General features: G+C 43.6%; 1 protein-coding gene across 1 annotated transcript in view; it reads right to left on the bottom strand.

The window, feature by feature from the left end:
• Nucleotides 1–231: 231 nt before the first annotated feature.
• The window catches only part of ipmkb (inositol polyphosphate multikinase b), a 94,592-nt gene continuing 69,111 nt past the window's right edge, over nt 232–25,712 (bottom strand). Inside the window, exon 6 of the mRNA XM_080205455.1 lies at nt 232–5,858. Within this exon, the coding sequence (XP_080061581.1) occupies nt 5,233–5,858 (626 nt within the window). The 3' untranslated portion in view covers nt 232–5,232. The remainder of the gene's footprint in view (nt 5,859–25,712) is intronic.

Below are 25,712 nucleotides of genomic sequence, written 5' to 3'. Positions count from 1 at the left end.
AATACGTCTCGAACTACTTATCTGCATCGTACGGCACAGACTGAATAAAATTCGAAGGTCTCAGCTGTTCGTGTCCAGACCGCGTGGTGCAGCGGGCATTGTTTCCCGATGTAACGCGAAGCCTAAGCGGCAGCGCGATCGAGTAAATACGGTGATTCTCTTCGATCAGCGCTTCCGTAATAGCTGCGTCCGTAATTCCTAGGTCCGACAGATGACAAACTCAAGTCGCACTGCGTTGTTTACAGAAAATTTATTAGTAATTCCATTTTTGCCAAATATACAGCTATGTGATTTATCTAAATATCTTTTCATCATATTAAATTACAAAAGTAAGCAATCTTCATCAGTTAGTACTTTTGATTCCTCTGTAAAACAAGTAGCACCCATTACATATCAGCAGTTACCCCTGCACTCCATTCACAGCAAAACAAGTTATGCGTACAAATTCATCACAATCAAAAGAAAGGTAACGATGCATTACGTTAGAAGACGGATAAGTCAGGCTATACCGAGATATGTTATGGATGATCGATTATAAATAACCACAGTAAATGAATGTGCATTTGCTGCTTTTCTGATATTTTCATACCATTTCCAGCATAATTTCCCATTATACTAAAGTGTCTGTGTGCACGCTCAATGACAAAAGGGATAATGGTCCTCACTTGTTCCCAGCCAGGCTGCAGTTAAAATTGTACTTTATTCAAAATTAAGAGAAGACATTTTCAAAATGCCCCTGTTAAAAGCAAGCCACGGTTTATCCAAAGTGCAGCCAGAACATGAGCGCTTTCTAAATGAACTGTAAATTAAGGTGACTGATGAATTTTGCATTAACTTGTACCAAACTCTGCGTGCAGTGGTTTTAAAAATAGTCCAAAACCTATTCAAAAACCGATCCGCCTAACAGGAATGACGAGTAGGTTGCTCCGTGTTCAAATTTAACACCCAACTTTTATAGGCCAGGGTTATATAAAAGGATGCTGACTCACTGTTTAAAAAAAAAGGGAAAAGTAGGCTCATTTTGTGCGGCAGGTAAATTTCTCACTGTCGGAAGAGCGGGGAGAATTGAAGCTTCTCTCGATCCCACAGATCCCACCAAGGCCACACACTGAACGCTGGACTCTTGTCGTTTGATTTGAATCAAAGCAATTTAAATTAACAATCTTGTTTCACAGGTCATTCTCGGTTACGTGACAGCAAGCTTCCGTCTGGGAGAAGTCAAGCTGAAATCAGATCGAGGTCTGGTGCGTGCACCGTTCTCTACTCGATGCCACGCTTCACCACAAACGACAACTGCGTGCTGACGCGAGGAGAGGCAACCCTTCTTCACCTCGCTCCCCTTTCAACACAATGAATAGTGAACGCGGTTTCAATCGACGTAAAACCCCGTCACTGCTATAAAGTCAAGTTTGTACTCGGCGTCGATTTAGAAAAACAAAAGGAAAAAGTATTCGGCGCCACTTACGTGGAACACTGCGATCTGTATCAAATAGTGACTAATTTAATCAAGATTACATCTGCGAAAACGTGGCCTATTGATAATTTTAGGTTAGTTTCAAAGTAAAAGGCAAGAAATTTGAAGGTACTTTTAATAAGAAACTGATCAATTTAAATATTCTGTAGTTTAGCCGGTCAGAACAAGCCATATGTAAAATACATACACTGCATTAAAGGTACGCTTCACCTTTTTATACAGAGCATTTCCAAAGAGCAAATTTACAACAGTATATATTATCCTTTTTACAAAACAAATTATTTCATAATTGTAATTTATCAATAGCTCTGCCTGAAGGAACGCTGAATAATCTCACTCTGGGGGCATCTCGCCGAAAGACTCTTAAGGCCAGTCCAAGGGGGTTAACTTTGTGAACGCAGAAGCTTACGCTCGATTCTGCGGTGCAAAACTTCTGCCGTTTCACCGACCGGAGGTGATTTACGTCAAATGCGGAATTCCCGGTACAGTAGAAGACCGCAAGTGGGCGTAACTGGTCAAATAAAACTTATTCCAAACGCTTTTCAACGCATAAGCTCCAAAATGGGGAAGGTCTGATAAAGGGGTGCTTTGCTCACCTAGGACCGATTCCCGTAAGGAGGACTCTACTATATCAAACCAACATCTTTGACCTCGCAATAAAACGGGAGTCCAATGGCGTTCAAATGCTAACAAGTTTGTTCAGTGAACGTGTACCCAAATCTCTTCAGGCACGCGCTCGCTAACCAACGTAGAACTGCGATGAAATCGTAATGAGGAGCCGCAACTGAACGACCTTCAGAGCGTTTTTGAAAGAATTGAGAACTAATACAGCTCACAGAACTTGCATCCGTGTAAAATATATTCAGCGACACAGTAAAATTCCAGCAGTTGTTTGGTGGAATGATTCGTAATGGGAGTTTTATAAAAATAATTTGAGGTTCCGTCGTGTACATCGTTTTGCCAAAATTTACAGCGCAAACAGCAAGGACTCAAAATAAAACAAACGTATCCAAATTAGTGATTGCTGCGAATTCTCTCGCCGGCACTTGAAAGCATATTTCCTATGTTAACGTAACTTGCATTAAACAGTGCGACCCTGAACAGCACGACACAAATACAATGATGTTACTGGTATAAATAGACATATGAGATGATATAAGGTGAGATCTGAAATCCTCAAATAAATGGAATATATTCAAAAAGACGCAACGATAAAACAGAATGCCCAACGCCAACAGCCGACACGGGATAAGTCGACCGTCTGTTCGACCGGTCGTCTCCTCAGTAACGTTAACTTAAACAGCTGTAAATTCACGGCAAACCGAGACTCAAATTTTGGATGACTGTAATTGGAAATGTCAAAGAAAGCTAGGGCCAACACAGTGATCAAATTTTAAACCCCCGAGGCTACTAAATGAAGGAATTTTGGCTCCTTTAAAATAGAAGCGAGAAGGCGTTTTAAAATGGTTTGTTTTTAAAATCGCCCAGGCCTGTTTGACGGTCGTCGAGAGAGGGGGACGTCTTCGCAACTCGCCAAGCTCTAGTCGAGCTCGCGTCCAGCAAGAGGATCGATTTTCAACTCCAACACGGGTGGACGAATCGGTTAGAACTGCGCAAAGAGGGCAGTCTTAGGGGGAGAAATCGATTCAAAACTGGTAGAAGAACGGGCAAGATTAAGTGAAACGGACGACTAACAGTAAGTAACGTGCAAACTAAAGCCTGCTGGTATTCCCAACCTCAATGGTTATTTAGCAGTTATTTAGCATAATTTCTTTAGAATCCGACTGTTTACGTAAAAGGCCAATTGAAATCTTGCTCTGTTTTTAATTAAAGCCATTTCCGTCTGCCCCTTATGGTGCACGTAGCCGATCAGAGGAGACAAACTGACAGGTGAACCAGGTAGAAAATCATCAAGACCAAATCGTCCTGATTTTTCAAGGATCAAAACAAGCAAATTTAAGTCGTCGCGAATAATCAGTAGTACCGAGGGACAAGATGTGTGACGAACGGGTCGGGCCTATGAGGAATGTACAGCTGCACAATGTAAACCTCTGTTAACAAACATACAAAAAAGCATAGTTTACAATTAAAAAATATTTCAGAAATAACTTTTTTCTTTTTTTTTTAGAAAAAGCACACATTTGGTAAATACATTTAAACGACTAACAATCTTCACATGCGTCGTTCACCAGAACTATTAGTTACTGCCCCGTAACAGTTCCTGCCACAAAATTCACCTCTGAAGCCTGACAAAGTGATAGCGATGTGGAAATCATTTAAAACGCTATCGAAACATCAAAAGTACATTGATTTGTGCAAATGTAAACTGTAACGAAAGGAACCCAATATTCTGGAATCTAGTGCATTTTAAGAACAGCAAAAAAGGTTTTCGTATTAGTGCTTGCACGTCATTGTCAAATACACAATGTGACCGGCGCCAAGAATTTGGCCATTCTTTTGATACGAGTGTAAATAATGAAAATGAAAACAGCTACACAACTAGCAACAATAGGGGTTATCTTGCTAAAGTCACAAGTCAGTTACGGTGACATAAACACACTGTACCAAGTGCAGATGCTCGTTTCACTCAGTATTCTAATAGTGAAGCCTACAAGGCCATTAGTAGTTGTTCTGAGAAGTTAGTTAGTGTTCAAGTACAGAGTATTCTTAGACGTGGCTGTTCGAACACAGCGACGATTTTCTTTTAGTGTGCCAGTTTTGTAAAGGCAAACCCAAACACATCAGCCCGGAAGATAATGAGAGCGAATCAAATCGCCAACTTGTAAAAATTGGGCGTGCAAAAGTTAAATTTGGAAGTTGTTACACAAAGTATCGCTACTGGTAGATGACCGAATCAGACGTAAGAACAAATTAAAATCTCTGCAATTCTGGAAGTAACCCAGTGTCAGGAAAGAATTTGCTTAAAGATTAATTAAAATCTCATGGAATATTTCAGTTAGAGGCTTCCTCCCCTCACCTCAGCTGCTGCAGATTCCAGCATACTTAAAAATTAAAGGAAAAAAATAAAGTTTTTAAAAACGTGATGAGATGCATTTGTTGCCCTATCCCATGGGAACTCTTCACCAGAAGGGCTCCAGGTGACGTGACGGCGATCTAACGCATTAGCTTTCGTTAGGCCGATCAACGAACAAGCTATCGCGGGACTGAAATTCTCCCCGGGTTCTAGCTGAATGCATCAAAACGTAGACAACCGACTATTTCTATTTTACGTGGTCGGGAGCAAACATTTCACACAAATTTCAGTAATTCGACTGTAAGAAAAGGCAAATAAAATACACGTGTCCAGAAAAGTGGCAGCGACGTCCCCAAAACAATCTAAGTCTGACTAACCTGGTCTTCACTGAAGATAGCATTAGTCCATAGGCACAAGTTCCATGCCTCGGATTGGCAGGCAGTTGGTTACATATCTGAAAAACCAATTACCGTCATTGAAGTCTGCGGGTTTGTTACAAACAGTGGGAGCTCGTAAATTTCCTTGTCAGCAGTTGTTAAGTTTCAGCTGCCCTCTGTAGGTTTTTGGAACTGTTTCAGTGGCTGTCAATGATGAGTTGGTAAATTTTCCTGAGCTATTATAAATATCAAATCAATCACCAGAGGTACCATACAATGAAAAGCACATACAATACACCTGGAATCACATTAGAAACACAAAATGATGCATCAGAACTTGTGCAGAAATCAATAAAATTGCTCCTTATTTATTTCCTTGCTCTCGATATCCCCAAAATTAGAAAAAATTAATCATCCAGCATATTTCGTAACACACTGATTAAATGTCTCAGCCCATAAATGTACTCCTCGTCTTTTGTGTTGCTCGGGAACACGTGTGCAAAGTCTATCATTCTTACGTCGACCTCCGGAGGCTCCTGAAGCGTGCTCGAGGTATGCACCAAATCCTTCTCCAATTGTTTTATTTCGTTGCCGTTTGGCTGTCCAGGCGAAACAAGAGTTAAGCATTTGCATATGCTGTGGTCTTGCTCTGCATTCTTCAGCTGTAGCGGGACCACGCTTTGGTGCGCCCTGGAACACCCTTTCCTGTGAAGCGCGTACATATTGGAGAGGCTCTGGCCGACCGAGGCCTCCATCATCCCGTTCTCGCTGGAGCTCAATACGTGTACGTTATTATTGTATTCCACGACTTCTCCAGTTCGCTTTATTCCCTTTGGTGGTTTGTGGGATTCGTCGCCGACGCCCATCGCTGTCAGCTGAGGCAATCCCTCATAAACAAACAGTAAGGAGCTTGCATAGAAACAGAGCTTGCTTTGATTCTCAAACCACTGCAGTATATTCTCAACCTCTCGAATACTCGAGGCGACAGCGTCCTTTCTCAAACAGCTTCCGTCGTGGAAGAATCGAGACAGACCTGCAAAACAGAATCCTAATGAGAAAAACCATTGACCGTCCACTTCGGGGCCTGCTTTTACGTTTAAAATAAAAAGAAAATCTGTTTTTCTACCGAACAGCCCTGAAGACATTAACAGTGTGTTTTTCAAAGTGCCCTTCACGACCACAGGCCCTCCCGGGGTGCTTTACAACCACTGAAGTACCTTTGTAATTTGGGAAACACAATAGCCAACTCGTGTACAGAAAGTCCCACGTACGACAACCCGAAAACGAACAGTGAAACTGTTCAGCGACCTTGACTGAGGGATAAACATTGGCGAGAGTATTCAGCAGAACTCCCCTACTCTTCTTCAAATAGTGCCGTGGGATCTCTACGTCCGCACGAGGAGGCAGATCCAGGGCCACGGTTTAACACCTCTGAAAAGGTGGCACCGCTGAAGGTGCGGCATTTCCCTCAGCGCTGCACTGAAGACTCGGCCTCAATTACTTTCTCAAGTCTCCAGAGTGGGATTTAAACCTGCAGCTCTCTCGCTCTGGTGAGAACGGCTGAGCCGCAGATGGCACCGACGGATAAGACCGAGGTTCCCTGCGACGCAACCGGGGAGTCTAACTGCAGCAGCGTGACTCGATCCATTTAAAGTAAAGCTTATTTATTAGTCACGAGTAAGACTTAGATTAACACTGCAATGAAGTTACTGTGAAAATCCCCTAGTCACCACACTCCTGTGCCTGTTCGGGTCAACGCACCTAACCGTCCTGTCACTTTTCACCTAGCTTCCGGGGGAGGAAACCCACGCAGACGGGGACAATGTGCAAATTCCACACAGACGGTGACCCGAGCCGGGAATCGAACCCGGGTCCGTGGTGCCGTGAGGCAGCAGTACCGCCGAACGGTCCGGACAAAGCAACGGCGCAAATTAAACACGACGCCTCCACGCCTGCTTTGTCAAAGTATCAGTTTTGGAAAATGCAACGGAATATGCTGCCAGCTCGTTTAGGACCTATATAGCCTCCCATCAGCACTCACAAATAAATGTCTCCAGGCTGCCACTCAACATACAGCAAATTAGTTAAACTTTGTTCACAGTAGAGTTCACAGCCAGATGTTTCTCAAGCTAAACAGTCCGCTTTTATTACCATCCTCATTATCAGTATCACTTTGGTTTAAGTTGTAAAGAGCATTTGCCAATAACAGTTAAAGCTGCATGCAAAAATTTATTGCTACGAAAAGATATTAAATTCACTGCCTGTATATATTTAATTGCTCCATTTCACCACACAGATTAACTCTCATATATTCGCATTATGCAGTTTATAGAATACATCTCTAATACTCGATTTCCAGAACAAAAAGTGCCAATCTCTGTAATTATAACACTGAAGTTATTAAATGCAATAGGAAATTTACTAAACACATTCAAATCGCTGAGCAATCTAAGTACAAAGCTAATATAATCGCAGGGTTAAATGCCTCCCCCTCAGGGAATGTGCATCTCATTACACCAATACAGAGGCACTTGTCCATATGCAGAGTTTTACTTCAGTTCGATAAGGGAAATGGTATTTTTACGGTTCTAGTTTCTCTGCATCTGTTTACAGTCATTAACTTCGGTGAATCTGTCGTGTGGCTCATCGAGTGCCATTTGGCTTCTTACAATGCAGCGTCACAGGAGGCCATTCGCCCCGTCGTGCCTTTGGCAGTTCATTGGTAGTGTTTTCCGATGCTCTTTGACCATAACCCTGTCACGTTTTATCCTTTTACATATACGTCCAGTTGCCTTTTGCAAGTTCTCGTTGAATCTGCTTCAACCGACCTTTCAGGCAATGCGTTCCAGGGCGTAACAACTCACCGTGTACCTATGGATGTCTCTTCACGTTACGACTGGCTACTTTGGCAAACACCTTACGTTTGTGTTTGGTAACTGACTTTTCTGACACTTGAAATAGATTGAGTGAGAAGAAAACATCTAAACCGCTCCATAATGTTGAACATCTCAAATAAATCTCTTAAAACGCTGCTATTCTAAGAAAAAACACAACTACCCCAATCTCCCCACTAATTTGATTCTATTCTCCATGGAATGCGACATCTGTAGCAAGGCCAGCAATTATCGCCGACCGAGAAATGCCCTTGAGGAAGTGACGGTGTGCCATCTTCTTCGATCGCCACCGTCGATGTGCCGTAGGTACACCTCAGTGCAGTCAGCTAGGGAGTTCTGGAATTTTAACCCAGCAACGATGAAGGAATGACAAAAGTTAGAATGGTGCACGAGTTGGAGGGGAACCTGGAAGTGTTCCCATACACTCTGCTGCCCTTGTCCTTCCAGGCAGTAAAGGCCACGGGCTCGAAAGCCACCTTTGAAGGAGCTTCGACGAGCCGCTGCAATGCATCTTGCAGAGGATATGTACCAGCCACCGTGTGTCAGTGACGGAGAGAGTGAACGTGGTAGAAAGGGTACCAATCAAGCAGGCTGCTGTGCCCGGGGTGGTGCTGAATTCTTTTGAGTGTTGAAGCGGCAGTCATCCAGGCAACTGGACGCCGTGCCACCACACGCCCAACCTGTGCCTCAGGTCGTGAGTTATTCTCTACAAATTCCCAGCCTCAGACCTATTCCTTTCACCGCAGGATTTATGCCATTGGTCCAGTTAAGTTTCTGATCAACGATGCACCCCCTCAACTACCCCTCAAGTTGACGGTGGGTCATTCAGCGACAGAAATCTTGTTGAACGTCAAAGGGAATTAGTTGGATGCTCTCAGTGGAGATGGTTACTACCTGGCACTTACGTGGCTCCAAGGCTCCTTGTCATTTATCAAGAGTTATTGTTGTCCAAGTCTTGCCACAGACAGCAACTGTAACTATCCGAGGAGTTGCGAGTGGAACTGAACACCGTGCAACTGTAGAATTCCCACGGTGCAGAAGGAGGCCATTCGGCCCATCGAGTCTGCACTGACCACAATCCCAATCAAGGCCCTATTCCCATGACACCACTTATTTATCCTGCTAATGCCCCTAACACGACGGTCAATTTAGCATGACCAATCCACCTAATCCACACATCTTTGGACTGTGGGAGGAAACCGGAGTACCTGGACGCAGATGTGGGGAGAATGTGCAAACTCCACACAGACAGTGACCCAAGCTGGGAATCGAACCCGGGTCCCTGGTGCGCTCGGGCAGCGACGCTAACCACTGTGCCGCCCCAACAGCGAACATCCCCACTTCTGACCTTACGATAGACAGAAGGTCATTGACGCAGCAGTTGAAGATTCTTGGGCCTAGGACACAACCCTGAGTGATTCCTGCAGTAATTATCTCGAGACATATTGCTATAGCGGGGAAAGGAAGGGCATCAGATATACAGCTCCCTGGATGATTAAAGATACTGAGATGAAATCATGATAAAAAAAGACAACAAATATGAGGTTCGTTGGTTAGGTGAAAAATCACTGAAGGAGTGATCAGTGTTCAATAGAGTTCATATCGTGCCTGCAGCAGTACAGTTTAAGTTTTAAAGTTCATTATTGTCACAAGTAGGCTTACATTAACACTATAATGAAGTTACTGTGAAAAACCCTTCGTCGCACACTCTGGCATCCGTTCGGGTAAACTACGAGAGAATTTAGCGTGGCCGACGCACCTAACCAGCACTTCTTTCGGACTACGGAAGGACACTGGAGCACCGAGAGGAAACTCACGCAGACGCAGGGAGAAGGTGCAGACTCCACACATACAGTGCCCTGAGCCAGGAATCGAACCTGGGTCCCTGGTGCTGTGAGGCAGCAGTGCCCCCTATATCCATCATACCAATGTAACTGTCTCAATGTTTTCTAAAACATAAAATTGCTCCTGCCTCTTTTACTACCTCTGGCAGCTTGTTCCAGACACTCACCATCCTCTGTGTGAAAAAATTGCCCGCCTGGACTCTTTTGTCTCTCTCCTCTTTTACCTTAAACCTACGCCCTCTAGTTTTAGGCTCCCGTATCTTTGGGGAAAAGCTGTTGACCATCGAACTGATCTATGCCCCTCATTATTTTACAGACCTCTGTAAGATCACCTCCTAAGTCTCCTACGCTCCGGGGGAAGAAGACCCAGTCTATTTGATGTAGCCCATTGTAAAAAAAGTATAAAATCTTGGAAATCCCTCCCTAACAGCACTTGGGTATACCTACACCTCAGAGGCTGCAGTGGTTTCAGAAGGCAGCTCACTGCCGCCTTAAGGGCAATCAGGGATGGCCTCGCCACGACATCCACATCCCATAAATTAATTGTTTTTTGAATTGCGAATGGAGTAAAATGACTGAATTGGAACCAGTGAATGTGCCTCAATATTGATGTTTGATTCCAAATGTGATGTCTCCACAGGGAGTAGTTCACATGTAGATCTGTTTCAAAGGTGGCAATTCATAATACTGAGTTTCTGGAGCTAGCAATGCAATGCTGATTGAATTTAACACCGTCAGGTAACACCAGAGAGGCCTGACAACTTCAAAGAAATAAAAAATATACTAAACAATATTAGCTGGAAAATACTGCTGAAAGATACGGACAGAAACCAAAAATGGGATTTTTATTTATTCGTGTCGCAACTAGGCTTACGTTAACACGGCAATGAAATTACTCTGAAAATCCCTTAGTGGCCACACTCTGCCACTTGTTTGTGTACACCGAAGGAGAATTTAGCATGACCAACGCACCTAACCTGCACGTCTTTCGGACCGTGGGAGGAAATCAAAGCACCCAGAGGGCACCCACGCAGGTACGGGGAGAATGTGCAGACTCCAAACAAACAGCGACACAAGCTGGAATCGAACCCGAGTCCCTGATCCTGTGAGGCAGCAGTGCTAACCGCTATGCCACCGTGCCATCCAAAGAGGCTTAGTAAGAATCACTCATTCATAAAAATGGGCAAATAGCAAGTTATCCTCCACGTGTAAATGAAACACCAAAATGTTTTATTACTAGATTTTGTTTTTATTCTCAGGATGCAGGTTCACCTGGCAAACCTACATTTACTGCTCATTCTCTGGTGCCACGCCAGATTGCAGGAGGGCATGTTAGAGTTACCCAGAGTGTGGGATTAAGAGTCATATGACTGTAACAGGCAGGGATGCAAAGTTTCCTGCCAGACATTAATGAAGCTGTTGAATTTTGACAAAGATCCAGCAGCGTTCCGTGACTCATTACCAAACGTGTCGAGTTCAAGTTCACAACTTGTCGTGGTGGGGCTTAAACTCACATCCTGTAGGCTATTACTCCAGCAACCTATGCACGGGAGCTAGCGTTCCAAAATCAAATCAACTTAAAGTCCAACAGGTTTACTTGGAATCACGAGCTTTCGGAGCGCTGCTCCTTCATCAGGTGAGTAGAGGTAAGTTTCACAAACACGGCATAAATAGACAAAGACACAATTGCAAGATAACGGTTTTAATGCGAGTCTTTACAGGTACGGACGGTGTGAGTAGAGAGAAATAATCACAGGTTAAAGAGATGTGAATTGCCAGGTCGGTTAGAAGGATTTTGCAAGCCCAGACAGTATGGTGGGGGTGACACGTAGTGTGACATGAACCCAAGATCCCAGTTGAGGCCATCCTCACACATGCGGAATTGGCCATCGGTTTCTGCTCGGCAATTCTCCATCGTCACGCGTCTTGTGTCTACATTGTCATGTGTCTTTGTCCATATATACCTCATTTGTGAAACCTATCTCTCCGCTCACCAGATGGAGGAGCGGTGCTCCGAAAGCACGTGATTCCAAATTAACCTGTTGGACTTTAACCTGGCCTTGTGAGATTTTTTAACGTGCCCACCCTAGTCCAACGCCAGCATCTCCACATCAAAATCAAATCAGTCAAGGAAATGTCCAGGGTGCTCTCATTGGTCATCACGTTCCTTGGCTGAGAACAAAATTTAAACGCAGCGACAGTCCCCAATTCGGCTGAATAGTAAAAATGTGTAATCAGGTAGGAAGGATAAGATTCCTTTGCAATGCTTTTCGTAATCAAACATCCTACAAACAAATCGTCATCTGGGATCAGCCTGGTCACTTGAGCTGAAGGTCCTTAGAAAGAAAGCCCTCAGGAACGGGCAAGGAGAAAATTGGGAGAGGGAGGAAGACCCTTGCTCAAAAAATGCAAAAGACAATTTGGACAGAGTTAGATTGAGTCTTGTACGTATATATCTTAAAGTGACTCAATTAGAAATAAGTGGGAGGGATAAATTGGAGCTTCGGAGAAATCTGTGTGCAAGGATGACACCCTGGAATTGCAGAATACCCACGGCTTCTTCAAGCTTCACGATCTAGTTTGTCGCTACAGCACCCGCTGCTTTCATTGAAGCCTCTCCAGGATGCTCCACGCTGGCAAAATTGGCAAGGCGCTGATCCAAATTTGATTAAAAAAACAGGAATTGATTTTGACTTATCAAGCTTTCTGATCACAGGCACCGTCAAGAAAATACAAAAAAATCTTCAACGTTTAATCAATCAACCAGGGCTCTGCAGCTTCTGAATATCGGTCAGAACAGCCAGAAGAAGATTTATAAGAGAGTTCTTCGTTCCTGGGCGAGTTGAAAAATCTACCCTATTTATTGGGATAAGATAGCGTGCACGTGTGTGTCTCTGCACACGTGTGGCTTGTGTGTGCAGTGTGCGGACAAGGGGAGGGCGGGGGGGGTATGTACATGAGGGGAGAGGAGAGGGTGCTGTTGTGGCAATCTTCCCTTCCAAAAACAGAAGGATCAGGTCCTGAAGACTTGGAACAATATTGTGTGATACTATAAACTTTCACCAGAAGCAATTTCACCTGCAAGAATCCTGGGCAGAGAGCAGAGAAGTCAGCGAATTAATGAAATATTAATGAATACTACACTGATGAGACAACTAGAATGTTTCTGATGAGCAGGTTGGCCATCAAAGATACATGTTACTAAACTCAATCAGCTCCAAATCCCATTTAAATTCCACATGTCCTCAGGCCATTATTCAACTATAACCCTACATCTGAAAAAGGTCTCTTATCCTAAAACGTTTTATATTCTACTCATATTTTCAGGTAAAAACGTATTCAGTTAACTTAGAGGAAAGACAGACAAAGTAAATTATTTCAGTTCAATGCACATCCCCGGCCCATTTAGAATCACAGAATCTCTACAGTGAAGGAGGCCGTGTGCCGGTTGATTGGCCATGTAAAATTGCCCCTCCGTGTCCTAACATGTGTAGATTAGGGGGATTGGCATTCTAAATTGCCCTATAGTGTTCCAAGATATATAGATTAGGGGGCTCAGCGGGCTAAATATGTTGGGGGTTACGGGCTAAGCCTGGACGTGAGTCAGGCAGATTTGATGGACCGAGTGGTCTCCTTCTGCACTGTAGGGATTCTGTGAAGTGCAGCTGCTCCTTTGAACCTAGAATTCAACACATTGTAGATTAAACACAGAAGGGATTTCACACCACATCTTGCAATTGCGTAATGACGTGGTAGGCAAAGACTCATTAATTTCCCAGAAGTTACATTCTTCACTTCAATGAACACGAACGTTTTACAATATCAACTCTCTAAGGCAATTGGCTGTGCCATCTGTATTCTGCACCATCCCCAGCTTTGTGCACTGTCTTGGACACATGCCTCTTTGCCCATTGCAGTTGTCTGATCACTTCAGAGTTGCAGGTTCAAACAAGGAGTGGGCTTTGAAATATCTTAAAACCTCCCAAAATACTCTCAGCTCCAGCCTCTTCATACAGCAACTAGCGATAAGTGGTAGCTAAGTGTCTTGACACATAGGTAGGCACAAAAAAAACCAATTATCCTTTGTTCTCTCCCGAGAAGACGCTGCAGAAGCTACGAGGGAAACGTAATGACACACAGCAATGTAGGAATTAGAACTGGAGGACACTGTGCCCTGGTCAGTTGAAGTGGGTGTTAAGCACAGCTTGATAATGGTAACCATCACTGAAGCAAAGTTCAAACCGGGCAGCAGTCGAGAATCCACTTCAGAACAGCAAACGTCAGACACGCAAGCATAAATCCTCGGATTCTGCCTCAAACGGTAAAACATTAACGCTAAGTACCAGCAGCCACCTTCAATGTTTCTATATGGTACAAAGCAAATGAAGAATACCCAAATGTTGTATTCTGCAAGTTACCCTCTACAACAGATTTGGGGCAGATTGCTGCATTGTACCAAGTGACCTTGTACTCGATCCTCATTTGCTCCAAGTCCTTAAGACCTTGTTAGATGCAGAGTAGAATGTCAGTAATGTGCATTGTTCAATATTCCATTTCACTTGTCTCACTGAATACCTTAAAATAACCAGAAAATTTTGACAGAAGTCATTTATCAGAAACATTAGAAGGGCTGATAATACGTTACATAATAAAATTGTGTATATATATATATATATATATGTTTAATGTCTGCATCCCGAATCGCCCAGCACTTTCATGTCAGAACCCATTGCTTATAGATATTTCTAAAGGTTATGGGAATGCTTCTCAAATTAACCTGGGAAATGCAAACTTATTTCTTCCTTGAAGTTATTGCCCCTTTAGATTGGGGGGTTTAAGGGGCAACTTAATAGATGAATGCAAAATTGAAGGTTTTCGACAAGAGTAGATAAGGAGAAAACGATTCCACGAGCTCAAGTACCAGTAACCAGGGGAGCACGGATCCGAGATCGTCGGCAAGATGTCAGAGAAGGAACCGGAGATGTTTTTACGCTGCAAAATCTACTGATCTGGAACAAGCTGCCTGAAAGGATGGCAAAAGTAGATTCAAAAATAACTTACAGAAGAAAATTGAAGAACTGTTTGGAAAGGAAACAAATTGTGGGGTTATGGGGAAAGAGCACAGCAATGAAACTAATTGGACAGCCCTTTCAGTAGCAAGCCAGCACAAATAGGATGAATCAAATTACCACCTCCTGTACCAGATGATTCATTTCTATGAGGCATTGTCAGCAGATATTAATTAAAAAGGCAAGATATTTATAACGTAATAAAGTTGCCTTGCAGGAACATTATAAAAGCAAATGACAACAAGGCACAGGAGGAGATATCAGGGAAGACAAAGAGGTAGCCTTTAAAAGGTGGTCTCGAAGGTGGAAAACAAGATGGAAAGAATTCCAGATTTTATTGCCTTGGCAATAGAATCATAGGATTCTTACAGTACAGGAGGTGGCCATTCGGTCTAAATGGGAAATGCAAACTTATTTATTCCTTGAAGTTACTGCCCTTTTAGGGCACGACCGCCAATGGCAGAATAATTAAAATTGGGGTGCTCAGGATGCCAGAGTTAGAGGAGCGCCAATATTTGACAGGATCATAGGGTTGGAGGAGATTACAAAGATAATGAGGTCATGGAGGGATTCCAAAACGAGGACATTGTTCGACCGGGAGCCAATATAGGTCAGTCAGCACAGGATAATTAGGTGAATGGGACTTGGTGCGAGTTAAGACACAAATAGCAGAGTTTTGATAACTCAGAACTGTGAAATACCAACCGGGAATGAACTGGATAGTAACATGGAAGGTGTATAGGTGGAGACCCTGGTGCTCCTAACTATTAATGTCAAGTACCATTATCGGTAGGTCAGCAAAACACCTAAAACAGCAACGTACTCTTGATCCAAATGGTAATGATGACAAGAATCCGCTATTTCCCATTGATTCACTTTGCTTTTACTTTCTAACCTATTTTTTGCAGAATCCACTATTGGAGTTAAAAGAAACTGAAATAAATGAGGTTAAATGATCTCTGCGTATTCCACAACTGGAAAAATGTTCATCCAGGTGAGGTGTCCAAAATACAAAAAAAAATGGGAGTTAAGGAAGCGTACGTCAACGTGGACTGGAAATCTTGTGGCGTGATGGGTTTCGTCCCTGCCTTTGTGCTAGAAGTTCCCACCCAGGACTTGATAGTCAAGGGATGCAGCCAAATAGGTTGAATATCAATCTATAAAATCCTTCCAACGTGCCAATGACAGGCTGTAAGAGCAGGAGAGACTCCTGGTTATCAACGCTTTATGTGGAGCGGGGCTCGTCAAGCTTCGGCAACAGACAATCAACCTGTTCCAGGAAAAAGCTTACGACAGGAACAGGCTCCCTCAAAGGATGTCTTCACCACAGAGGAGGTACAATGAAGGTTCATCAGACTTGTTCCAGGGACGGCACAACTGTCTTACGGCGAGAGATTTGGCAAATCGGGTCTGTGTTCTCTCGAGTTTTGGATAATGAGAGGTGATCTCATTGAAACCTACAAAATACTTAAACAAATAGACAGGTAAGATGTTTCCATTAGGTAGGGAGTCTTGAACTAGGGAAACAAGTTCAAAATAAGGGGGAAGCCACTTAAAACCTAAGTGAGAAGAAATCTTTTTACACAAAGGGCTGTGGATCTTTAAAATTTTCTACCCTAGAGGGCTGTGAAAGGTCAGTCGTTGAGTATATTTAAAGCAGAGATTGCTAGATTTCTGTTTAACAGTAACGTGAAGACTTATGGGGATAGCGGGTGTAAAAGGCACAAAAGTGGCTGATCAGCCATGACCGGATTGAATGGCAGAGCAGACTCGATGGGCTGAATGGCCTTCTCCTGTTCCTATATTCCTCTGTGTGTTCTAGGTGTGGGAAAAGAAACAACATCAATGGAGACTGAACAATTGTTGTCAAGTAACATAATACTGGTTGACAACACCAGATAATGGCCCCAATACAATAATAATGAGGAAGAGAGGCTGAGGAAAGCAAGCAATGAGAGAAATTCCCTGGCAGGTATTAAATTCAATGGAGGATTGGTCCCCTAAATGTCAACGACACAGGTTTGTTTAAGTTTTGATCGTGGGGATTATTTCACAAAAGAGATGAACTAGTCGTGACAATGTAGGTTCAACGTAACTGGTATAGGAGAGGCAAGACAGCACTGGGCAGCTTTTAGACAACTAAAAATAATAGCTATTGCTTTCCATTGTTTTTAAGTACTGAAATTTAAAAAAGACCTTTAAAACTGAATAGAAATTTGGAAGCTCTTCATTTGCAAGGACATCCGACTGGCTAGCCAGTTACCCACTGAATTCAGAAAGCTACGTTACTATAGAAACCTCATCGATGAAGGAATGCAGATCCTTTGTGGCAATACTGAGATACATTTAAAACCAGTGCTCTGCAGCAACTCAGAAATGTGTGATTAAGACTTATAAATTGATTGATTACAGTCAATTTGGAGGGAAAAACCAAGTAGAAATAAACGCTCAACCGAATATACTTGCAGCACAATTCTGTAACTGAGCTGAAGAAATATAATTCATATTCACACATCACTGAGCACTGCTGCAATTTAAGATCGTTCCCAATCTGGTGGGCTGAGGGATAGAAGGGGACGTCACTGGTGTCGGTGTGATTAGTCTCTTTAGGCACTTGGGCCATCCACGTGTCTCCTCCCTCCGACTAGTTTCTCTCAGTGTTTGCGGAAACGCAGATTTATCCTGACTCCGTCATTAAAACGTGAATTCAGCTGAGCAAGTTTGACAAATGTAAGTACTTCTTGTTACCAAACAGCATCCTGGCCAATATTCAGCCCTCAGTCAACAACACAAATAAGGGAAATACCTGGTGATTACCACATTGTTTGAAAGATGCTTCTCTGTGCTAAGTGTTGAACACTACTTAGAGGGAAGCACTGAGGATGGCAAGGCTGCAGAGTGTATTCTGGGTGGGGGATTTCAATATTCATCATCAAGAGTGGCTCGCTATTAAAGTAAATGGAGGATCGGTCACCCTAAATGTAATACAGCAAAGTTGTCAATGACACAAGTTTGTTTAAGTTTTGATTGTGGGGATTATTTCACAAAAAGATATGAACTAGTTGTGAAAAAGGAGGTTCAAGACAGCATTGGGCAACTTTTAAACTAGTAAAAATACCAGCTATTGCTTTCCATTGTTCTTAAGTTACTGAAATTTAAAAAGACCTTTAAAGCTGATTAGAAATTGGGAAGCTCTTCATTCGCAAGGGCATCTGACTGGCTAAGTACCTCTCACCACAGACTGAGCTGGCTGATTCCTGAAGGACATAGCTGCGAGAAAGTGATGAAGGAACCAAGAGGGAAAAAACACACTTGACCTCATTCTCATCAACCTGTCTGCCACAGATGCATCTATCAAATATCGGTAGGAACGACCGCTGCGCGGTCCTTGCGGAGACGAAGTCCCGTCTTCACATACGAGTATACTTTTCATTATGCTGTGTGGCTGTTTCGCTGTGCTAAATGGGATAGACTGCAACAGATCTAGTAACTTAAGGCCAGGCATCCATGAAGCACAGTGGACCATTAGCAGTAACAGAACCGTAGTCAACCACAATCTGTAACCTCAAGGCCTGACGTATCCCCCACTCTACCATTAGCACCAAGCCGGGGGATCAACCCTGGTGCAAGAGGGCATGCCAGGAGCAACACCTGGCATTCCTAAAAATGAGGTATCAACCTGGTGACACGACTGTGCAGGACTATTGAGTGCCAAACAGCAAGTAATGAACAGAGCTAAGCAATTCAATAACCATCAGATCAGACCTAAAGCTCTGCAGTCGTGCCATAACCAACCATGAATGGTGGTGGAGAATTAAACAACTTACTGGAGGAAGGGGTTGGAGCATGTAAATACTAGAGATCAAAATGCAGCAGGTCGAACAGCGTCTGAAGGGAGAAACTGCCAAAGTTTCAGACCAATGAACCTTTGCAGAATGGGAAAAGAGCAGAAACGTTCCATCATCCTCTGTCACTTAATCACTTCTGACTTCCACTTTATCTCAGAGCCTTAATTCACATCTTTTCCCACCTCAGTAGTCGTTTAAAAACATCTCTAAACCAATGGTCACCCATCAGAATTGTTAACTCGGCTTTCTCCCTCTACGGTTGAATTTGATAGAAAGTAAGTACTTTATTGGCTGTAAAGAGTTTTGCGAACATCCTTGGGTCACGGAAGGTGCTATATAAACACAGCTCATTCTTAACTTTTGTCCCTCTTCTCATAATAATCTGCATGTAAAACAAGTTGAGGATTTTTCAGGAGCTAAAATTAGGAACAGAATGTTTCAGCTGGTTTTGAAAACTCTAAAGGCTCCACTCATCTCTGAGTTAAATTTAAGCAAACACTGTATTCTTTGGGCGTAGCGGTCACGTTATTTTGCAAGTCGCTCAGAAAGACATGTCTGCTTTGTGGAATGATAGTCTGCATTAGACTGCCACCAGGACACAATGTCTGTCTGGAAAATACATCAAGCATCTGGGTACTAAATGTCAGCAATCCAGGCTCAATCTGCTTGGTAAAAATGATTGATTTAAAAAAAAGTTTTTTTTGCTGTTAGATTCTGGGACTTCTTCAAAGGGAACTGACTAATGAACCAGTTGTATGGCTCAAATCCAACAGTGAGGGGGGGGGCTTGGTGTCTTCAGTTCATACAGAAGCCATAAGGCATCAGGACAAGAAGCAATTCCTTGGTACATACAGCCGCTTTATCTGAAATTCTGGAGGCGGGGTGACAATGAGAAAGGAATTTTAGAAATATTTCAAATTATAAAGCAAGAGAAAGGATTAGGTATTGAAAGTCGGCTACCAACTTAACTCGCTCCCGTGTCCATCTCCAGCTGGACAGGCTGACACTGTGACCCTAACCCCCCACCCACCTACCCCCAGACAACGGCATTAGCAATACAGCTACAACTTGCATTTTAAAGCACCTTTATTGCTGCACAGGAGCTTTATCACACAACACGTCACACCGAGTTACACGAGGCGATATTAGGGCAGGTGCCCACAAGTCTGGTTAATGAGGCAGGTTTTAAGAAGCACCTTTAAGGAGTACAGAGGGAGGGGGAAGTGGAGAGGTTTCTTGGGGAGGGAATTCCAGAATTTAGGGTCCTGAGGAATGAGAGAATGACCACCCTGGAATGGAGCAAATAAAACTTGGGATGCTCAAGAGGCCAGAAATCTGATCCCACGTGCTTCTGTTCATGAGAGCTGACAGCTGCAGTGGGCAACAGTGAGACAGTATTGGGAAAGCTGTCTGAATTGTAACAGAGAGATTATTCTCTTTGAAATGGTCATGAAAAATTCCCATCGTTATTTTACGTCTACTGCCCTTTAATGGGTTGCACTTGATCTGCTACTGCCCAAATTAGTCTACATTCAACATCCACTTAGCAACACGAAGCAGTAAAGTTTAGGCAGTTAATAGCTTAAACGAGGAGCATTGTTCGCTGAATCGTCCCCATTATAAATGCCATAAAGGGAATAATATTCACAGTTACCAGCCTGAACTCTTCAGTGACGACATTCCATCGTGTAGCTTGCTGATACTCAGCGGTCGTGCTGTTCCCTTATTCGCTTACAGCGCTGGTTAGAATATAAGCATTGCAGTTTCCTATTTATTACGGGAACACAATATCTGCCTCCTCAACTGTTTCCATTTCAGGAAATGTAACAATTTTGAAAACTAATTCGACAACAGAGATTGGCATTGGAAGCGAGTGGTGAAGAGGATGTCTGGAGGGTTCTCAAATAAACTGGGGTGGAGCAAGCAGGAGAAAGAGACAGAAATCCATCGTCAGATTGAAACCGAACAATTAAAGAAATCTGCAGCTGCAGAACTTGTGGGGTACGAATATCCAACTTACACAAATCGAGAAAGATCACGCACATGGCTAAGGAACATCCACGGGACTACTGCTGGAATGAGATCAGCTAAAAGCACGGATGTAAACAGCACTGATAATCTTTCTGCTGTTCCTAACTGCTGTTTGGTGGCACGATGGGACAGTGTTTAACACTGCTGCCTCACAGTGCCAGGGACCCGGGTTCAATTTTGGCCTTGGGTCACTGTTCGTGTGCAGTTTGCTCGTTCTCCCTGTGTCTGCGTGGGTTTCTTCTGGGTGCATCGGTTTCCTCCCATTGTCCAAAGATATGCTGGTTAGGTGGATAGACCGTATTAAATTGACCCTTAGCGTCAGGGGGTTTAGCAGAGTAAGTACTTGGGGTTATGGAAATAGTGCTTGGGTGGAATTGTAGTCGGTCAAGACTTGATGGGCTGAATAGCCTCTTACTGCACTGTAGGGATTCTATGATTCTAATTGGATCCATTGTTTAAAGAATTAGCTTGCAGGGTTATCAGGAACTGGGTAGAAAGAATCAGGGTTCCATTTGAACCAGAAAGACTAGGCAATTACCAACAATCCCCTGTAGGATCACTAAGTCTGCTAAGAAGTGTTGATCGCAATGTTCCCTTTAAAGTTTCTTTGGATCAAACAGGTTACCGACTCTGAGCACTGCATTTTCTTGCCTGTGGGCAGATTGTAATCTAACAGTCACTGAACTTTCACGACTTGGTAAGCAGCCTGTTTAGTGGGTGGTACATTCCAGGTCACTGCACAGCCATGCACGCTCACACCTGAGAGAGAACATTGACTCACTCGATTTTAAACTCCCTTCGTCAGGCAAATCGACTTCAAGTCAGCTCAACTCCAGAAAGATCATTTTTACTTGGCTTTTTCCATTCATTATAGCCTCTCCTCAAAGACAGTTACTAATTCAACATTAGGCAGCATACCAGTAGAGGGACCTTTAAAGATAATAAGAAATGTTCCAGGCACATCTATATGCCAATATTTGAAATGTATTACATCCTTAAGTGTCTCCTAGCTAGACTGGGAAAGGGAAGGCACTCTCTTTTCACTATACATAGCTCTCTCTGGTCTCGGCTGCGCTCCCTCCCATCCATTTATAGCTCTCTCCGACCCATTCATTTATAACTCTTCGTGCCTTGCTATCACTCCCTCTCCCGTTCCACTCCTTTATAAGTCTCGAGTCCTGCTGTCTCTTTCCCATCTCGCTCCTTTTTGCCTCTCTCCAGTCTCACTCTTTCTCCCTTCCCATTCCTTTATGACTCTCTCCTGTCTAACTGCCTCTCTCCCATCTTTATAGCTCTGTCGAATTAATAACGGTCATTTTTCTGCTACCCGATGCAGAAAGTTAGAATTAATTGGCAAGTTAATCTCGTATTGAATGTCACACGTAACCAAGCTAAGTGAGCCTCTATTTCGTTTGTTCATTGTCTTCACTTTTTCTTTGCTGCTTCTGGGCATGTGTTTTCCATTTACTTAGTCAACAAACCAACCAAACACCAATTTAATAGACCATTAGTGGCAGTTCCAATGCTATGAAGTAACACAGATGTAAACAACTTGATGTAAAAAAAAATCAGTATCTGCTGCACACTGGGAAAGCAGTGACTTGCAAACTAGTTGGAGCCGAACTACATTTTTGCTTCTGAGCAGTAATGTCTCACATTGTCGGTTACAGGCAGCACAGAATTAGTCACTGACGCAATCGAGCCAATCCGTCTCCTCCCAGGGCAGCACTGGATTCTCTTTTAATATCTTTTTAATATGTCAATATTAAACCTCATTTTTCTTAATTTGATGTTTTATCTTCTTGCTGTGGGCAAGAACATTCACTCTGAAAATCAGATCAAAGAAACCGGGAAAGGGGGGAACAAACGGTGAAGGAATTTAAGCTTGAAATCATTTGGCTTCCAATTTATAGACACAACTGGTTTTAAATAAAATATATTCTCATATGTCAACAGATTTTATTTTTCACATTGTTCAGAGCAAGGTGGCGGGCAACACATTAAATATTAAGCCTGGAAGCCTGCGAAAATCCTTGCAAATTGCGCATTTACAAAGTTAGACCACAGCACCACCTGATGGTTAATATAACCAAAAGCAGCCCTTTAAAATTGCAGCTTGCTGCAATCTGGAGTAAACAGATCTCTTCCAGAAAGGACAAGCCTCAATTTCTGTCACACCTTGTATTAGGATAACAGATGGGCGATTACTTGTTTCAGTCCCACCAGTCCTCAGCAGAGATTTTAAGGGTTTCTCTCACTTCCAATGACGTGTTGATACTTTTGATTTGATTTATTGTCACATTATTAACATACATGTGACAATATTGTTTCTTGTGCGCTACATGGACAAAACATACCATGCATAGAGAAGGAAACAAGACAGTGCAGAATATAGTGTTACAGTCATTGTTAGGACGTAGGGAAAGATCAACTTAATGCAAGGTAAATCCATTCAAAAGTCTGACAGCAGCAGCAAAGAAACTGCTCAAGTGGTTGGTACGTGACCTCAGATTTTTGTATCTTTTTCCTGAAGGAAGAAGGTGGAAGAGAGAATGTCCCAGGTGTGTGGTATCCTTCATTATGCTGGTTGCTTTGCCAAGGCAGCAGGAAATGTAGACAGAGTCAATGCACGGGGGCTGGTTTGTGTAATGGATTGGGCTACATTCACAACCTTTCGTAGTTCCTTGCGGTCTTGGGCAGGGCAGGAGCCATACCAAGCTGTGATACAACCAGAAAGAATGCTTTCTACGGTGCATCTGTAAAAGTCGGTGAGAGTCGTAGCTGACGTGCCACATTTCCTAAGTCTTCTGAGAAAGTAAAGGCGTTGGTGGGCATCCTTAACTATAGTGTCGGCATTGGGGGGGCCAGGGCAGGTCGTTGGTAATTTGGGCACCTAAAAACTTGAAGCTCTCGATCTTTTCTACTTCGTCCCCGTTGACGCAGACAGGAGCGCGTTCTCCTTTACGCTTCCTGAAGTCAATGACAATCTCCCTCGTTTTGTTGACACCGAGGGTGAGATTATTGTTGCCGCACCGGTTCACCAGATTCTCTACCCCGTTCCTGTCCTCTGTCTCGTCATTGTTTGAGATCCAACCCACTACAGGAGGGTTGTCAGCAAACTTGAAAATCGAATTGGAGGGGAATTTGGCCGCACAGTCAGAGGTATATAAGGAGTATACTGGGGGGCTGAGAACACAGCCCTGTGGGGCGCTGGTGTTGAGGATGATTGTGGAGGAGGTTTTGTTACCTATCCTTACTGACTGTGGTCTATGAGTTAGGAAGTTCAGGATCCAGTCACAGAGGGAAGGAGTTTGGAGGTGAGTTTTGTGGAAACAATGGCGTTGAAGGCTTAGCTGTGGTCAATAAATAGGAGTCTGAAATAGGTGTCCTTGTTATCTAGGTGTTCCACAGTTGAGTGCAGGGCCAGGGAAATGGCATCTGCTAAGGACCTGTTGTGGCGATAGGCAAACTGTAGTGGAGACAGGTAGTCCAGGAGGCTGGAATTAATTTGTACCACGACTAACCTCTCAAAGCACTTCATAATGATGAATGTCAAAGCCACCAGCTGATCGTCATTAAGGCACGCTGCTTAGTTTTTCTTCGATAACAGGATGATGGTCACCTTTGTGAAGCAGATAGGGGCCTCAGATTGTTGTGAAGAGAGGTCGAAGATGTCTGTGAAAACCTCTGCCACTGATCCGCGCAGGATCTAAGTGTACATCCGGGTACCCCATCCGGGCCAGTTGTTTTCTATGGGTTGACCTTCAAGAAAGCTGTTCTGACATCAGCAATGGTGGGATTTATCAGTCAGTCAGTTTGATACTGGATTATAGGAGCCTATGGGGTTCATCCCGGGCTTCCGGGATGGAGGGCATGCTCTTGCTAACCTCTCGCTCAAAACAGGCATAGAATGCACTGAGCTCCTCAGGGAGGGGTGCGTTGGAGCTGACGATTTTACATGTCTTCATCTTGTAGCTTATTGTGTCTCGCAGACCTTGCGTAGTTGGCGGGAGTTGGTATGGCTAGCCTGGGACTCTAGATTGGCACAACGGGAAGGAGACAGAATCAGATGCCGAGGAGAAAATCCTCCTTTGCAAGAATTTCTGCTTGCAGAGGTTCTCAGTAAAGATCTCCAGTGTCATAATTTATACAGCGTTCTCAGTAAACCCTCAAAGGGTGACTCAGTGGCACAACGGTGAGCAGTGCTGCCGCACGGAGCCAGGGATCTGGCTTAATTCCAGCTTGGGTCACTGTCTATGTGGAGTTTGCACATTCTCCCCGTGTCAGCATGGCGCTCAAGGTGCTCTGGTTTCCTCCCACAGTCTAAAGATATGCGGGTTAAGTTGATTGGCCATGCTAAGTTGACCTTGGTGTCAGGCAATTAGCTGGGTAAATATATGGGGTTACAGGACAGGGCCTACGTGGGATTGTGGTCGGTGAAGACTCGATGGGTGAATCGCCTCCTTCTGCACTGTAGCAATTCTATGATAAACATTTCCAGGGTCATGCTTGAAACAGGATTCTCAGTAAACATCTCCAAAGTCATGATTTGTACCTTATTAAAACCACCAATAATGGCTAGGAGACACAGCCTTTTCATCCCTCGGGCAAATTGAGTGTTTGTCGAGGCATGCAACAGGAAACTACTCAAAATACGGCACAAGTCTCGGAAAGGTCAATTGGTGAGTTGCGTTGGGAGGATTCATCCAAGGTAGGAGAAACTCATAATCCGATTATAAAGAGAGGGGGGAAGTTGAGTTGAATTAGTTTGCACTGGAACTAAGATTTATTACTGGAGGGTGGGACATAATCTTCAAAACGCGACAGGCAAACGTGATGTCACTTTAAGGTTTTTCGGACTGATGTTCCTTTCGTATTTTGCGTAGAATCCCTACTGTTCAGAAAGAGGCCATTCAGTTCCATCAATGTCTGCATCGACTTCCTGAAAAAGCACCTCACCCATGCCCTCCCCTTCACATCATCCCCATAACCCCACACGATTACTATGACTAATCCACGTAACATACCATTTTTGTGTACTAAGGGGCAATTTAGCGTGGCCAATGCACCTAACCTTTGAACTGTGGGAGGAAACCAGAATAAATCCACACGGACACGGGGAGAATGTGCAAACTCGACACAACTCAAACCTGGGTCCCTGGCACTCTGAGACAGCAGTGCTAACTACTACATCACTGTGC

The sequence above is a fragment of the Carcharhinus amblyrhynchos genome, chromosome 17, assembly GCF_965287045.1.
Source record: "Carcharhinus amblyrhynchos chromosome 17, sCarAmb.v2.hapA, whole genome shotgun sequence".
Classification (NCBI taxonomy): Eukaryota; Metazoa; Chordata; class Chondrichthyes; order Carcharhiniformes; family Carcharhinidae; genus Carcharhinus; species Carcharhinus amblyrhynchos.
Note: the sequence above shows the minus strand (reverse complement) of the source record. Positions and strands in the feature narration are given on the sequence as shown.